Source organism: Anomalospiza imberbis, chromosome 21 (genome assembly GCF_031753505.1).
Source record: "Anomalospiza imberbis isolate Cuckoo-Finch-1a 21T00152 chromosome 21, ASM3175350v1, whole genome shotgun sequence".
NCBI classification, from domain to species: Eukaryota; Metazoa; Chordata; class Aves; order Passeriformes; family Viduidae; genus Anomalospiza; species Anomalospiza imberbis.
The window spans coordinates 8,974,565-8,990,033 of NC_089701.1; the positions used below are offsets into that span (position 1 = coordinate 8,974,565).

Here is a 15,469-nt window from a genome sequence, read left to right on the forward strand (position 1 = left end):
CCCGAGAAATAATAAAAACAGACAAAGCCAGGGCTGAGATATTCTGTTTCAGAGCAATGACAGAAAGTGGAGGTGAGGCTGAAGTGAATAAACTCAGGTTATTGATACTGTTTGCTTTGAATTAACAGCTCTGCTCCACCAGCTTGTTCCTGCCTTCCTCCTTGGGTGGAGGGGCTCCATTCTGGGTTTCCATCCCTTCTCTCAGGGTTGTTTTGCTCAGATCTCCCTTCTCCTGCTGACTCACCCACCCCAAACTTCGCCCCCAAATACCTGCACACCCTAATCAGAGCCCCAGTGCATCAGTTGCTGCCATCCCTCAGTCCCCAACCTTCCAGCATTTCTCTTACTGCTCTCCCCTTTAAATTCTCCCCGAGTGAATTCCCTCCTAGGGAAACACCAAATTCCCAGTGACCCCTCCTCACTGGGATCCTACTAAAAACCTGTTGATGTTAAAAAAAAAAAAAAAAAAAAAGTCCTGTACACACCAGTGGCTTCAAACATGAAGGAAGACACAGGACAACCTTAACCTTGTCCTCACTTGCTGGGTGACCCTGGTAAATTTGGTCCCTTTCAAGGGTCTCAAGTGACTTTTTTTTAAAATTACATAAAAATGCAAAATTCGCCTCTTCTGCAAAATATTTTGGAAAGTGCTGAGTGACAGCGTTGAGTTGAGGTTTGTTATCACAATCAGGCACTTTCTGAAAATGGTGTTTTTACAGCCTGGAAAATATCAGGAGATCTGCTTAGGCTTGATAAAGAGGGATGAATACACTGGGATGAGTAATCCATCACCTTGGAGGGGATGTAGGAGTCTGTGGGTGCTGTCTGAAACGTGGCTGGAATGAGGAATCAGTGGCTGATCCCAGCTTTTCATGCTCCAGGAATAAAAAAAGCCAAATTCCTTGAGCACTTTGAATTCAGGTGTGCTCAGCATCTCACCCTGAGTCTTCTGCATCCTAAGATAAATATTCCAGGGAATGATTCTCAAGCCTTTCGAATCAGTGTTTTTTTTTTTTTTTTTTTTTTTTTTTTTCCCCTAGAAAGTAGAGAAAGCCTGAAAATGCTACCCCCTAATGGCACAACCGGGTGTGGGGTGCTGGCCTAGGAAAAGCTGATCCAGGTTTTATCCACAGAGAATAAAGGGAATGGAAATCGCGTGGTCTCTGCTGGAAAGATGTGTCCCTGGGGGGCAAACACCCTGACAGCAAAACATTCCACCAGGAATGGGATGAGAAACAAAACTAAAGCCATTTTTGGGATTCAGCTGAACTCAAACCCAGAGGTTCCAGCTCCAGCATCTCGGATGTGGGAGATGCTTTGAGTATGGGATCAGGGATCCTGCCTGTTCCAGCTCCCCCAGCCCAGGGCTCAGGCAGGCCCTGGAGAAGCTGATGGCTTCATTGCTGCCTTGGACCCAAAGAACACAAGTGGAACAAGGAGAAAGAGAAAGGGTTGTAAAGTGGGTTTGGAGGTCTCTGTGATCCAAGTGTGAAGGGGAGAGGTTGCTCAGCTGATCCCCCAGGCAGATTCCAGCTCCCCAGGTGGTTGTGGTGAAGCAAATCCTGCAGGTTACCCTCAGTGGTCGGGGTGGACACTGATTCCAAAATCCTCCACTTCAAAACTTCCTTTGTACCCTGCTCAGAAATCTGCATTTCATGTTTATTTGGGATATTTCAGAAAATAAAACTCCTGTTCTTCCGTGTCCTCCAGCCAAGAACCCCAAACCCTGCACAGACCAGGCTGCAAGACAAGGAAATTTCTCCTGCCCCAAACCTTGCTAACCATGGACTGTGTGACCTCAAGCCAAACATCTCCTCCCCAGGCTCCAGCCTAACCTGGAGATCAGGGGCTTGAGGACCTTTTCCTTTCATTCCACACCAAATCTCAGGTGGGACCTTGGGTGGTCTCATCACAGAAAAGATGCAACAAGAGAGAAGAAGTCAAGACCTTGTGCTCTAAAAAGTGCTCTACAGCATCCAAGAATTTTTGGAGAGTCCTTTTGGTGTTGTGTGACACCAGAAGACCCCGATGAAGGAGGAACACAGTGGATTTCTGTCCCTGGAAAGGAATGAGGGGGATTCTCCAATTATCCAGATAAATGAGAAGTTCTTTCCTTCTGTCCCGACAGCCCTTGGGTTTTTCTGCTCAGTGCAAGCCTTGGAAGCACCAACTTCCAATTAATTCCACAAGTATGATTAAGATTCTGTTTTTTCCAGGTGCTGCAGCAGGGCCTGGTCACAGATTGACACCAATCCAACCCCTCATGCTGCTGACTTCTGAGGGAGCCCCAGGAACACCAGCTGGGAGCGGGGTTCAGCTTTAGTCAGGGTTAGAGCCAAAGGAAGCCACACACCCAGCACATCGAATAGTCTGGGTTGGATTTTGGGTTAGACCCTTCAAAGGTCTCAAGTCTACCCCTTCTGGGATGAGCAGGGGCACCTTCAGCTTGTTCAAAGCCACATCCAACCTGACCTCGAATGTTTCCAGGGATGGGGCATCCACAGCTTCTCTGAGCAACCTGTGCCAATGTTTTACAGGACTGTTAAAAAACTGGCAGGAATAAATCAGTGTTGGGGGATTTTAACCCTCAACTTTATAGTTCTGCTGCCTGTTGGACTCCAGGAACTGCCATCTCCATGCTGGATCCACACCACAAATTTCCAAACAGCTCCCTACTCAAACAGAGCATCTGTGAAGCCTCTATGGACAAAAAAAAACCCCCACAGAGGTGGTCAATTCCTTGCAAAATCCCAGTTTGGGATGCAGTTTCTCCCGGGCTGTCAATCCTGGGAGCCGGCCCTCCGGCGCCTCCCGCTCAGCAGGCACACCGCACACACCGTCTTGGAATTGCTCAGGTTGGTTTTTTTTTTTTTTTTTTGCTAAGTTTTTATTTTAATTCAAGGACTTTGCTTCATACAAAATGGAATTGTAGAAACAACTGCAGAATTCAAAGTTTGGCTGATAAATATTACTCAGGCAGCAAACTAGGCAATCACAGAACCTTTTTTTTTTTCTCAATTTTTTTTCCCCCCTTATTTTTTTTTTTGGGTAAAGTTCCACTTATGTTGCATGGTTGGAACTTTGATCGTTTTTCACACTGTTTTTTAAATATAAAGTTTTGCAACAAACCCCCAAATTTATATCAAATATAATTAAAAATTAACAACTGATGAATACATTGTATCAAAAAAGTACGAAGATAAACATTTTCCATGCACATACTTTTTATAGATATGTATATATGTATATATATTACATGCAAACATTACTTATTCAAAGTACAGCCACTACGAGACTGGTTCTGGATGCAGAAAACTGATCGGTGCAATTCAAGTTTGGCAACTCACTATGAGGATTCTTGGAAAGATGGAGAGACAGCAGAGAGGCTGTAAAAAAACGTCGGGAAAGGGTTATGGATAATTGTGGTCAGGCTTGTCTGTCACTGTCATCGACCCCTATGAGGCGGGTGGAGGATTTGGACAACTTGAGATTCTTCTTCGTGTTCTGCCTACGAATTGGGGTGACCCAAGGCTGTGTTAGTGCAGGGCTGGGGGGTTTGGGATGGAAAATGGGAGAGAAAAAGGGGGAAAAGACAGAATTATTCCGTACAGAAAGGCATCTCTGTTGCTTTCCAGTGTGGGTACAATGTTTGCATGCACGGGCAGAGAGATGGTGTTGTCCCTTCCCCTCAACTTCCTGGAGTAAAATAGGAACGTTCCCTTGGAAAATTTCAAATAAAGTGTTTGTGCCTTCATTTCAGGAAAATGTATAAAACATTTGGTCACAATCGTGCTGAAGCCTGAAACAGGAAAATCCAGCAGCTAAAGCTACAGATGGATGAAGGTCTCAGAGTGGTGGTGGGGTGGGTGTGTGTCCGGACGTGTCATCTGGTTGCATAGCCCTCCATTTGGGAATGCCAGGAATGCCAGCCGTGACCTCTGGCTACCACACTGCCTTTATTCCAAGTGCACACGAGTACAGAGACAGAGATACAGACAGGAGTTATCCTTTAGCAGAATCCAGGGATGAGATCGGCCAGAGATTGCTACTGAACAGAACAAAATTAAAACAAAACACCGGAGGGAACAAAACCAGGTCGAGTTTCCTCAAGAAAAGAGCTACAGGAGATGTGAAGAACCACCCTAGAGCAGACTGCTCCTGCCTGAGGCTGACAGACTTTGCTGAAAGCACGAGAGACCTCCTGAGCATTTTGGTGGCATCTGATCCCCTCCAAGCAACCCAGGGTCAGAACAGATCGCCAGGGCCAGCAGGATTTCCACCCACCCCATGTGACCACTGCACCTGGAGAAGTTCCACAGGTCTGGGGCTTGGTAGATCCTCTGAAAAAATTCACCTCTCCAACCCTATCCTCTTTCCTAGTGGCGTTTTTAGGGATGTGCCCAGCACCTCCCACCCATCTCCTTTCACCTTTTAACCTCTCCACATCCTCTGGCTGCCCTGTGCCCCGAACCAGCCCTACAAGGGCTCAGAAGAGCCCCAGGCACGAGGTCCTGGCCGAGCTTCGCCCCCAGCCTCCTTCCCCGCCAGCACAGCATTTGCCCCTTTCCCAGGCTCACAGTGCAGGAATCCACACGGGCACAAAAGAAAGAAACCAGCCAACACAAGAGTCGTTGCAAGAACGCAGAAATCTCATCCCTGAGAATCAGAGTTAGAGGTTTGGATTATTATTATTATCATCACTTTTTTTTTAACCTTCTCTTATCAGGCAATAAAAACAACTCACTCCAACTGCCCTCCACACCAATGATGCACGGCCAGAGCTCTCTCAGCTGGCCTGTGGGAGATGCTGCTTCTCCTGCAGGGGCACCCCAGCAGATGCTGCCCTTTCCCACCTACATTTCCTTCACTGGGCAATGAGACAAGGCCGGCTTTGTTTGCTGCAATCACTCCCCTCTCACCCATAAAAGTATATCTATATATATATATATATATATTTATATAGTCTAAAAAAAAAGGAAAAAAAATAAAAAGCCAACAAAACCCAAACCGAACCCAAAGCACATTTGCCTTCCCCACTGGAAGCTCCCAGCCTGGGGCACAGTGACCCCAGGGCCCCTCCGAGGCTCCGGCCGCTCGGCCCCCGCCCCCTCTGCCCTCCCCACACTCGCCCAAGCTCTGATGCCTCGAAGCAAGAGGTTGCATCGTCACTGTGAAAGATTTCAAAGGTTAGGCACTTAGTAGTGAACAACTGGAGCATTCGGTAGAAACGGTGGGACCTGGAATGACAATTGGACTAATTCTCTACAGAAAGAGGAAATTTTTTTCTTTTTTTTTGTTTTTTTTTTTTTTTTTTACTGTACAATTTACAAAAATGCACACAATGAAAAGTTAAAGTTCTATCTAATAGCTTGATATAAAACCAATAACATTTCTTCTTCTCACCCCTATGCTTTTTTTTTCCTCTTTTTGTTTGGGTTGTTCTTTTTTTTGTGGACCTTTTTTTTTAAGTTGTTTTTTGCTAAATCAAGCTTATATTGTAAACAAGACAAAACAGTGAGGGTGTGTTGCAGTCAACAGGAGAGAGGGATGGATTGAAAAGTCTCAGCAGCAAGGAAACAGTCCTTACAAAGGAGCTCTCTTGTGGCTTTACCGTGTGTCAGTGTGAAGGACCCAATGTGGTGAGTGACATTAGAGACCCCTAGGGCAGTGGTGTCACAGCAGGGTCAGCTCAGGGGTGGCACCAGCTCTGCCCTAAAGGATTGCAGTGGCTGAACATCAAGTCCCAAAGGACTGTCCTTTGTTCTGGGCTGTGTTTCTCCTCTCCCAGTTTCTTGGGTGCATCTCTTCCTTCTCAGCACTCAACGAGACAAAACGCGGGGGACGAGCGTTGTTTGCGCGAGTCCCTTTGTGACCCCCGGCTCCCACCCTGGAAGGGGGAATTATGATGGAAAATTAATTAAGAAATAGCCCAACAAAACTGCGTCAATCATGAGAAGGACCCACAGTTCTGCTTTTCCACCGTGGAAGGTGAGGATCGCTCTTCTCCCAGCTCCTCGCCTCCGTGGCCGGGTTGGCGCCTGGTGCGTGTCTCGGGACTAGACAAGGCAGTGGGGAGGGGGCAGAGAGGGATGTGCTCCTCCCACTGCCTTCCCCAGAAGGAGGGAGCCTTCTTCCTCCATCTGTCTAGTGCAAAAAAAAGAACAAATCAAAAAGGAACAAATTAAAGAAAAACAGAGGAGAGAGAGGCTGCAGGGGCATCTCCGGCCCCGGGCGCTGAGCAGTCCTCAGGGCTGCCCTGCCGGCCGCCTCTGGCCCCGGGCCCCCAAGGGAGCTCCCAGCCCTCCAGATGATAAAACTCATCCTTATTAAGCACGCACACCTCGCAGGGTTCCGCCGAGCCGCTAGCACCAGTCATCCTCATCGGCTTCGTGGTAGCAACTGCGTCCTCTGGCGCCGGGGCCCGTGCTGAGCCCCAGCGTGTAGTGGTACCCGTTGGGCACACGGCGGATTTGGTGCGACTGCGAGGTCAGGGAGGAGACGTAGGAAGTCCTTGAGGAGCGGCCTGAGTTGGTGGCCACGGCTTCCTCGAAGGTGAGCGTGTCCTCAGGCGCGGCGCGCTGCGGGCTGTCGGCGGCGGCGTCACGGTGGCCCAGGTAGGGGTCAGAGCCGATGCGGGCCACGGCGGGCGGGGGCGGCTGCTGCTCCCCCCGCAGCAGCGCGTTGTGCTCGGACAGCCCGCGGCTCAGGCGGCCCGGGGAGAACGTGGGGGTTTGGAAAGTGGTGAAGTGCACGGGCGAGGAGTTAGCAGTCTTGTAAGTGATGCTGGGGCGTGGGGTCAGTGGAGTCTGTGGGAGCTGCCTCCGACCCCGGCAGGGGGTACTAGCACCAGATGTCGACAGCAAGGGGCTCCCATTAACTGAACCACTGCCCTACATCAAAATTGGAACAGAGCAAATCAAAAAATAAAAAAAGGGAAACACCGGACAAACACAAAGGCAGGCAGGTATCAAACAGAAGGAGAAGCAACAGAAGGCAGAGACGAGTCACAAGAGGAAAGAAAAGCAAAAAAAGAGAGAGTTTAGACAAGCACAGTCGGGGCGGGAGGTTCTCGAGAGATAATTCAACACGAGATGTGAAGAGCTGGAGAGTTCAAGTCTGGGAGCAGTAGGAACAGAGAGGGGCAGAGCATCGGTAGGACGCAAACTGGCACATGGCTCCAACAGAGGGGACACTGCCCAGGGGAGGCACCCACAGCATACAGGGCTCGACATGCGCCTTACCTGGCCTGGGAGCAGCTCAAAAACCCGAGTTATTGGGGATTTTTACAAATTATTGTTGGCTTTCTTACAGTTTTGCTTTGGGGTGGGTTTGTGCAGAACTTCACCCCACAACTGTGTGCGCTGGGTTTGTGGGAGGTGACCCTGCCCACAGCAGGGGGTTGGAAAGAGATGAGCTTTAAGGTCCCCTCCAAATCAAACCATTTTAGGATTCCATTAATCTATTTCTGTTGCCAAAACTGGATTATGGGTTGTTATTATTATTCTTATTATGGATTCTGCATGGAAGGAGGATCTGGGCGACTGCTTTTGGCAGGGTGGGAATGAAATGCCTTTGGATTAAATAGCCAATTTCTGAAAAAATAACAACCAAAAGTTTTTTGGACAGGCTTTAACAAGTCCCTTTAACAGAAATGTGTTCACATTCTCCTCTTTAATATTGTACATTTGATTCTGGAGTGGTAGAAGGGTGTGGCAGCTTCCTGGGTTACTAATAATGCCTTGTGAGAGTGAACTAAACTGCAGTAATTTACACAAATGCCATGAGTGAGAGGAAAGGACCTGTCTTCCCATTTCTGTTTACATTCTCCCATTGCAGGACATGAGCACATGAACAGTCCCCTCAGCCTTTCCCAACCTAACATTTTGAGACTAGACCGTTAATTTTTAAAGAGCACTTTTCCCTTCCTATCAACTCATCAGGCTGTCAGTCACTGCTTCTTCTGCCCTGCCTGGCTCTCCCAGTGACCAGCAACATTCCAGCATCCTGGGGAAGCCGCCCAGCTTCTCCCAAGGGCCTGAGCATCTCACAGTTACCAAAGAAAGGAGAACTAAATTTTAGCCTGGTGAAAAGGAAGCTCAGGGAGGACCCTTTTGGCTTCTACAACTCCCTGACAGATGCATGGAGCCAGGTGGGGGTGAGGCTCTGCTCCCATGTAAGAGGAAACAGGACAAGAAGAAACAGCCTCAAGTTGCACCAGGGGAGGTTCAGGTTGGACATCAGGAGGAATTTCTTCCTGGAAAGGGTGGACAGGCTTTGGAAGGGGCTGCCCAGGGAGGTTTGGAGTCCCCATCCCTGGAGGTGTCCAAGAAAGGCCTGGATGTGGCACTGTAGGCCGGTGACAAGGTGGGATTGGGCACAGCTTGGACTTGGAGGAATTTTCCAGCCTTGGTGCGAGACCCCAGGCAGGACCACAATGGCTTTATCTGCAACTGCCTGACCTTCCTTGCCCTTTTCACCTCCTCTAATTTAAGCAAAACACAGAAAAGGTGCACAAATCCCTGGCAGACCTCAGGGCTGTTTCCCCACCCTGCCTCTCCTCACCTGTCTGTGTGGGCCGTGCTCTGGGCCCCCGTTGGGGGAGGTGGGCCTGCTCTGGTCAGCAGATTTGGGGTGGGCTCGGTCCCGGCTGCCATAGCGGTCGCAGGAGTAGAAGCGCTGCTTTTCGGAGGAGGAGGAGGAGTGCTGCTTCCTCTCCTGGGAGCGGCCACGCTCCTGCTTCTTGTCCTTGGAAGAAGACTCTCCAGACTGGGCTACTGAAAGGAGAATGTTGGGTAGGGGGTCACCAGCATGTGTGGGGTGAGGAGGTCCTTCCACGCAAGCAGGACCCCAAACCCCACCTGAAACGCCTCCCTGACCTCCCAGGGACAAATCCTCGTTGGCAAAGCACTCACCAGCTTGTCCATCAGCCAAGTGATGGGCGGCCCTATCCAAGGACTTCTGCTTCTTCTCTTTCCGCCGGTGGCAGCGGTGGTGGTGGTGGTGGTGGCCCTGCTCTGGAGGCATCCGCTCCAAGGAATACTCGTAGAGGTGCATGGCGTGAGGGCGTTGCGGGGTCAGCGTGGAGACCGAGCGCTTCATGGGGCTCGTGTCCGGAATGGGCTGCAGGGAACAGGGAGGGACACGGAGCAGGGTGAGGGAAGGCGTCCCGCCCTGCTCAGCTGCCTGGTTCCCAGCATGGAGGGGGTTAAACAGCGAGAGAAAGGGGCAAGGAGGGGAACGAGAGAAATGGTTCATTGGAGACAACCGGAATGGGCAGGAGGATTTGTGGGATGTGGATTGTGAAATTTGGGGAGTGAATGTGACTTCCGAGTGCCAATCCATGGGGACCACGGGAGCAGAGGCACAGGCAGCACTGCACAGCACACCCAGCGGGGAGCTCAGCAGGGACACGGGGCACAGCAGCAGCCAAGCACCTCACAAGGGCAATTCTCCAACACCAGAGGCACCCACGGCTGCTCCAGGGCCTGCATCCCAAAGCAGCTCCAAAGAGGAAAGCGAGTAGCATTGCTGAGCACCACATGGAGGGGGAGAAAAATCAAGAATCAGGGAAGGTACAGGCCAAGCCACCAGGAAATTCCTTCTATCTCCCTGCAGTGAACACAACTCCCATCAAACATTTAAACCTCTCTTGTCCCACCATCTCTCCCTGAAGCCTTTTGCCTGGGGCAGGGATTGTGCGTACATCCTGCAACGCCACCCGGACATCTCCAGAAAGGAATACCTGGGTTTGCTATTGCTGATTTGAAAACATTTGTGTCCAAACATCTGGGCACTGAGAGCTGTGACAGCATTGCTGGACCCCCTCCCTGTGCTGGTGGCAGCTCCAGACCCTGCTCCCTTCCCTTTAGGTACAAAACCTTAAAAAGTTTCTGCAGAACCCCAGACAAGTGTCCTGCAGGACAGCTCCTCTCACATCCTCTGCCCTCCCTCTGCCCAGGGATAAACCTCAGAAAACAGGGACAGTTCCTGTATTTCCTCCTCTGCTAGCCTCTAGTTGGCTCTGTGTGGGGACAACACCTCATCCATCCTCTGGATGCTTCCCTGGGTCTGTCACTGCATCCGAGCCGTGTACCAGAGAAGAGATCTCAGAGCACAGTGCCCCAGCTCGACAGTGAAATTCAGGATGTTCCTCAGACTTACACTTGTTTGAATTCCCAATCCAATAAGTGCCTCCAACACCAGCTCTCAGGGAACATTTACTCTGCTCACTGTAACCTTTCCTGAGAGCTCTGTATTATTTTTCCTGTCTATTCCTTTTTGTTTGCTTATCCTGAAATCCCAATCTCTGCTTCCCTGTGATATTTACCCAAGGCAAAGCCAACTGTTTCACAGCTCTGCTCATTATTTTGAGTGGAAAAACTACTCTATCTCCCCTTGAGGGCAGATTATCCTGGGTGTAAAGGCACGATCTGGGCAGTTACCCACATTTTGGTGCTTCCCACTGAAGGGCAGCTGGGATCCTGGTGCTGGAAGGTTTATCAGAGGCACAAGGCTGGGATGAGGGAGCCCAGCACAGCTTGTGGTGTGGCCCTGGAAGCACCAATTCCATCAGCAGGACCATGTTAGTGTCACCTCTGGTGGCCCTCATTTGTGCGGGCAAGAAATTAATACTCAGGAGCTTCCTATCTGTCCTTGTTTAGTGCTGAGCCTGCAGCTGGGGGGGCTGTAAACTGGACAGTCTGGTGGGCAAAAATATGGGAAGTGAAAGTATTTCTCACTAAAAAACACATCCAGATAGCCAGATTTTCAAAATCCATAGAGGGGCTGCCAGAAAGAAAGCAACATAAAAAAAAAAAAAAAAAAAAAAAAAAAAAAAAAAATCAAAAAAAAAAAACCCAAACAAAAACACGTAGATTGACAAGAAATTAACATTTCTTTTTGGGCTTTAGTCCTATTTCCACACTTATTCCAGTGACAGAAGTCCCACTGGCACAAATCACTGGCAAAACAGTCAATCCCTTTTCCATAAATCCTGGCAAGGATTTGTTACAGGAGGCACAGGCTCCCAAAAAGCCTCGGGAGACTGCATGCACCCCTGCAGAGAGCTCCTAATTGCTTCTTCATCACCAACCCGACTGTTTTCACTGCCTAAATTCCGGAGCAACGAGGCATGAAAAGAAACAAATCAAAATAAAGCAACCCACCCACCCAACCCCTGCTACCAGAGCGAGCAGCGTGCAACCATGGACAGAGGGAAAAAGTGGGAAGAGACAGAGCAGCTGTGCCGGAGCGACTCCAGATGAGAGGGGAGAAGAGTCAAGGGTTAAAGGAAGGTTAATTAATTCTTAAGATGAATTTAATAGGATACAATTTAGTGCAAACTACATACTGCCAGGTAACTCCCAGGTGACCGTGCTTTGCTCCTCTGCAAACAATTCGGACAAGGTGAGGGACATTATTGGAAGCAGCCCCACAGTACAGCCAGTGTCAGACATCAGATGTGCAGCAGACACGATGACGACCAGGGAGGGAGGTGATGAGGGCAGGACAGCAAAGAGGGAGGGTGGACACACAGGAGGAGGGTTTTTTTTAAATAAGTGGAACATAAAAGGAGAGAGGCAAACAGAAAGGAAGGTGTCCAGGAACAGAAAGCGATGTAAGTAAGAGTTAGAAAGAACTCAAAGTTTGGGGAGGGGCAGAGCAGCATGTGAGAGGGAGGGTGGGGGGCATGGAGGGGGAGACACACACAGAAAGGACATCAGTTATTCACCCAAGCTACCACCACTGAACATTGTACCATTAAATGAGGTTAGATCTGAGATTCCGGGCCTGATTCACAACCAGGTGTGGCACGAGGGGCAGTGACACCCTGGGGACACAAGCCATGCTTCTGTCAGGGACACTCCTGCAAATAAATGTCTGACTGCCACGGAGAGGAGCTTCCCAAGGGAAGGCTCTGCCAGCTGCACTGCCAAGGAAGGAAAGAGGTTACCTGTGGTCTAGGATAGAGGACAGTTTCTGGGAAGGGGAAGGGCCTTGCTTTGTGGGCTGTTGCTTTTATTAAGCACAGTGAGGAGTGCTCCTGATAATTCTGAGAATCCCAGGGCTCACACAAAGGCTGCAGTTTCTAGAGCCAGGAGCCAGGTGGGAAATCCTCTGGCTGGCAAGGGGCACCCATAGCATGCTGGCACAACAATTCCATCTGTTGGAGCTATTGCTGTGTGTGCACAACACGGGGTTTCACTTTGGGGTGCAGCAGATCCTTCACATTCTGCTCCCCCGGGAGAGCCACAGAAACAGCCCAAGGCCAGACTGCTTCCTCCTGGCTGTGTGAATCAGGCCCTGGGAATGAGGCAAAACACGAGTGGTGAGATGTTGTGACACAGGCGGCAGGATGGTGGCTGGGCAGTACTGGGGACAAACAGCAGCAAACACGTGAAATGGCCAAAAATGATCTGTGACATCCTACACACACAGAGCAGTGTCCACAAGTTGCTGTGAAAGTCAACTCCAGTGAGGAGATTTCTTTGGAAAATAATTTAAATAAATCAACAAGGGAAATCCTCAACATTAAATTACTGGCCAAGGTCACAGTACAGGAAAATACAGGGAACACACTCAGTGTCCCAGTGCAGCTTCCAGGGAGTCCCTGTGCCTGCTGCATCCACCTGTGTGTGTCACAGCACATCTGCAGCTTTTTGGAAGGATAGGGCACAGGAACACGGCTTGGCTGGTTGGATAAACAACACATGACTAATGGGAAAAGTGCCTTCCAGGAATTCAGCCTGCAAATGGCCTTGTCCCCAAATAGGGACCCAGACACTCTGGGGTGGCCCAGGGGACAGTGCTGTGACTGCACAGGATAGCTGCCACACCCTGCAGGGAATCCCTGGCCATCCCAGTACAAGGCCTGGATTCCTGTCCCCACATCTTTTAAAACCAATATTCCCAACCCATGACAAGCAGAGAGAAGAAGCTGAGATCTTGGCCAGCTCTCAGTCTCCCACCAACTCCCCGTGTCTCACCTGGGTTTCAGCAGCCAGGCGTGGCATGGAGGCCGCCCGGCCCTGGCTCTCCAGGCCTGGCTGGGGCTCTCCGTTGGCAACTGTGGGGCTGATCTCCTTCATTTCTACCACCTGATCAAAACATGGAATGGTTTCAGTAGCAAGAACAGGAGCATCAGCTTTGAAATCACCATCAGCTTCTTGAAGTTTGATTTCACTGGGAAGAGATGCTGGTGTGGCAAAGAGAGCAACTGAAGAGCTGTGGAGTTTTGCAGTAAGGTAGAAAAATTATAAAGAAAAGCCATATAAAATCAGGGCTGCTCTGGCTGGCCTGTCCTTTCTTCTAAGTCAAGCCAGCACTGTGCAGGTTCCCATGTGAAAGCAGTCCTGGTGTGAGCAGCTCATGAACATAGCAATCTATTCCTGGGTGAGAAACATCTTACCCCTGTATAAACTGGTTTTACACTGTTAGATAGAAAAATGAAAACTATCTCTCACAAACAAGTGTCGCTGCAGGTACACACAGAGGGTTTGAGTGACCAATTAATACAGAATAACAACTTGTTAACGAGCAATAAAGGAATTGGCAAGAAAGCTCCTGACCAATGGGAGTCACACACGAGGTCTGTAAAACTGTATAAAAAGGAGATATGTGAATAAGGAAGGTTTTTTTCCACAATGAAGAAAACTGAGTCCCGTGTGATTAATTCCCATAGTGGAGTGCTCAGGTTACTCTGTCCTCAGCAAGGACATCCCCCAAGCAGTGGGATGAGCTCTTCCACCAGCCAGGAACCCCATCTGTGACCTTGGAAACCCCTCAGGTCATTCTGACCAGAAACCCCTCACCTGAGCTGGGACAATGGGATTGGGAAACAGGAGGAGAAAGCCTGAGGTAACCTATGGCAGCAAGACAGAATTCCAGGAAAAGCATGTCCACATCAGGCTGTGGGAGCTGCCAGGTTTGGGGTTTCTCCACAATGCTCAAACAAACAAGAGACACAACAATGCTTGCCTCAAGGGACAGATCTGCTAATGCAGGTGCCCCTGTCTTCACCTGGTTTTTCTAAACAGTTTCTGAAACTTCTGAAAATCCACCATGGCTCTAAAATCTCCTGCACCTCACCCCGTCTTCACCTGCTTTTTCTACACATTTTCTTAATTTTCTCAAGTTCTCCCACAGCTCTAAAATCTGCATCTCCCCCTTCCCACCTCCCCACCATTTGCTCACCCTCTCAATGGGGATCTCCTCCGAGTGGCCTCGCTCAAAAGCTGGGCTCCTGGTTTCATAAAACACGTCCTGGGTGCGCTGAGTCCCCCAAGAACTGGACTCTTTGATCCCTCCCTCTGGGGGTGGCCTGTCCGAAAAAAAAGAGGGAAAAAGATTCATGCTTTTGCAAAGAGATTTTGCTAGATTTGGAAAACCAAACTCGAGCACCCTCCAGAGTTTCACATGTGAAAATCAGTTGCAGGATGGGCACAGTGGCTGGTGAAGCTCTAAGGTGCCCTGGGTTTTTCTCCTGCAGAGCCTGAAGATCCCATGAGAATGAGGAAATCAAACCAACTATGATTCTTTTTTTTTTTTTTTTCCAATAATTAAGGAAATCAACTTCTGCCGCTTAAATCCTGATGGACAATGAAGAATTGGGGAATTCAGAACGATTTTGTGTGCAGGACCAGCTGGACACTGGTCAAACACCTCAACCATACTGAAGTCCCTTCAGCTTGAATCTAGAGTTGGTTTCCCCATCGGGATTATTTGGGATGTTTAAACCTCAGATGTCTGTCACTAAAATTCCACAGCGCTCATGTTCCAGAGGAAAATCCCCTGGAGAGCAGGAAATGGAGAATTGATTAGGGATCACTGTCACCAGGAGTGTTTGGAAAGCTCTTCATGAAGGCATAATTTTCCCAAAGAGACAAATTATGTCATGGCAAGCACTTACCACAAGCTCGAGGAACTAATTTATTCCCAAGGATCTAGGGCCTCCCAAAAACTCATTGGTGGGGTTTGTTTGGTTGTTTTGCAGCGGTCCCAAATTCCTGTGAGCAAACTCACTCTGGGAAACTCTCCAGTGAGGATTCATGAAGGAAACACCGAGATCCCAATGCCACCAGTACCGGGATAACCGCAGTGGGAGCAGAGCCACCAGCGGGAATTGTCCCAGCCATGGTGAGAAGGGGCTGCTGGCTTTGGTGTCACCAGAGCAGCAGTGGTGGATGGGGTGACCCCGAGGTGGGGTGGCTCTGGAGGGGCTCAGGGATACTCACAAGGCTCCCCCGTTGTTGAGGGAGGCCGAGCTCTTCTGGCGCAGGAAGGCCTTGGCGTTGCTGAAAGCCGCAGGCTGGGTCTGCTCCAGGGTGGCCTTCAAGGGGTGGAAGAGGGACACTGGCCCAGGCTGCCAAGCACAAGGGAGGGGTGTCAGAGCTGGCATGGGCTGCAGGGCTTTTCCTACTCCATGAAAACACCACTTTGGCACCCTGGGACAGCAGAACGGCCACGCCAG

General features: G+C 49.8%; 1 protein-coding gene across 21 annotated transcripts in view; it reads right to left on the bottom strand.

The window, feature by feature from the left end:
• Positions 1–2,860: 2,860 nt before the first annotated feature.
• CACNA1B (calcium voltage-gated channel subunit alpha1 B) overlaps positions 2,861–15,469 on the bottom strand; it is a 300,242-nt gene continuing 287,633 nt past the window's right edge. For 15 of the 21 annotated variants that reach the window (XM_068211531.1, XM_068211529.1, XM_068211532.1 and 12 more), the window contains 6 exons: positions 15,234–15,361; positions 14,194–14,320; positions 12,987–13,097; positions 8,913–9,120; positions 8,563–8,774; positions 2,861–6,890 (listed from right to left, as the gene is read on the bottom strand). In XM_068211531.1, the coding sequence (XP_068067632.1) occupies positions 6,363–6,890; positions 8,563–8,774; positions 8,913–9,120; positions 12,987–13,097; positions 14,194–14,320; positions 15,234–15,361 (1,314 nt within the window). In that variant the 3' untranslated portion in view covers positions 2,861–6,362. Of the gene's footprint in view, positions 6,891–8,562; positions 8,775–8,912; positions 9,121–11,213; positions 11,387–12,986; positions 13,098–14,193; positions 14,321–15,233; positions 15,362–15,469 lie in introns of those variants that run through there. The other 6 variants (XM_068211542.1, XM_068211521.1, XM_068211523.1 and 3 more) reach the window with 6 other exon arrangements.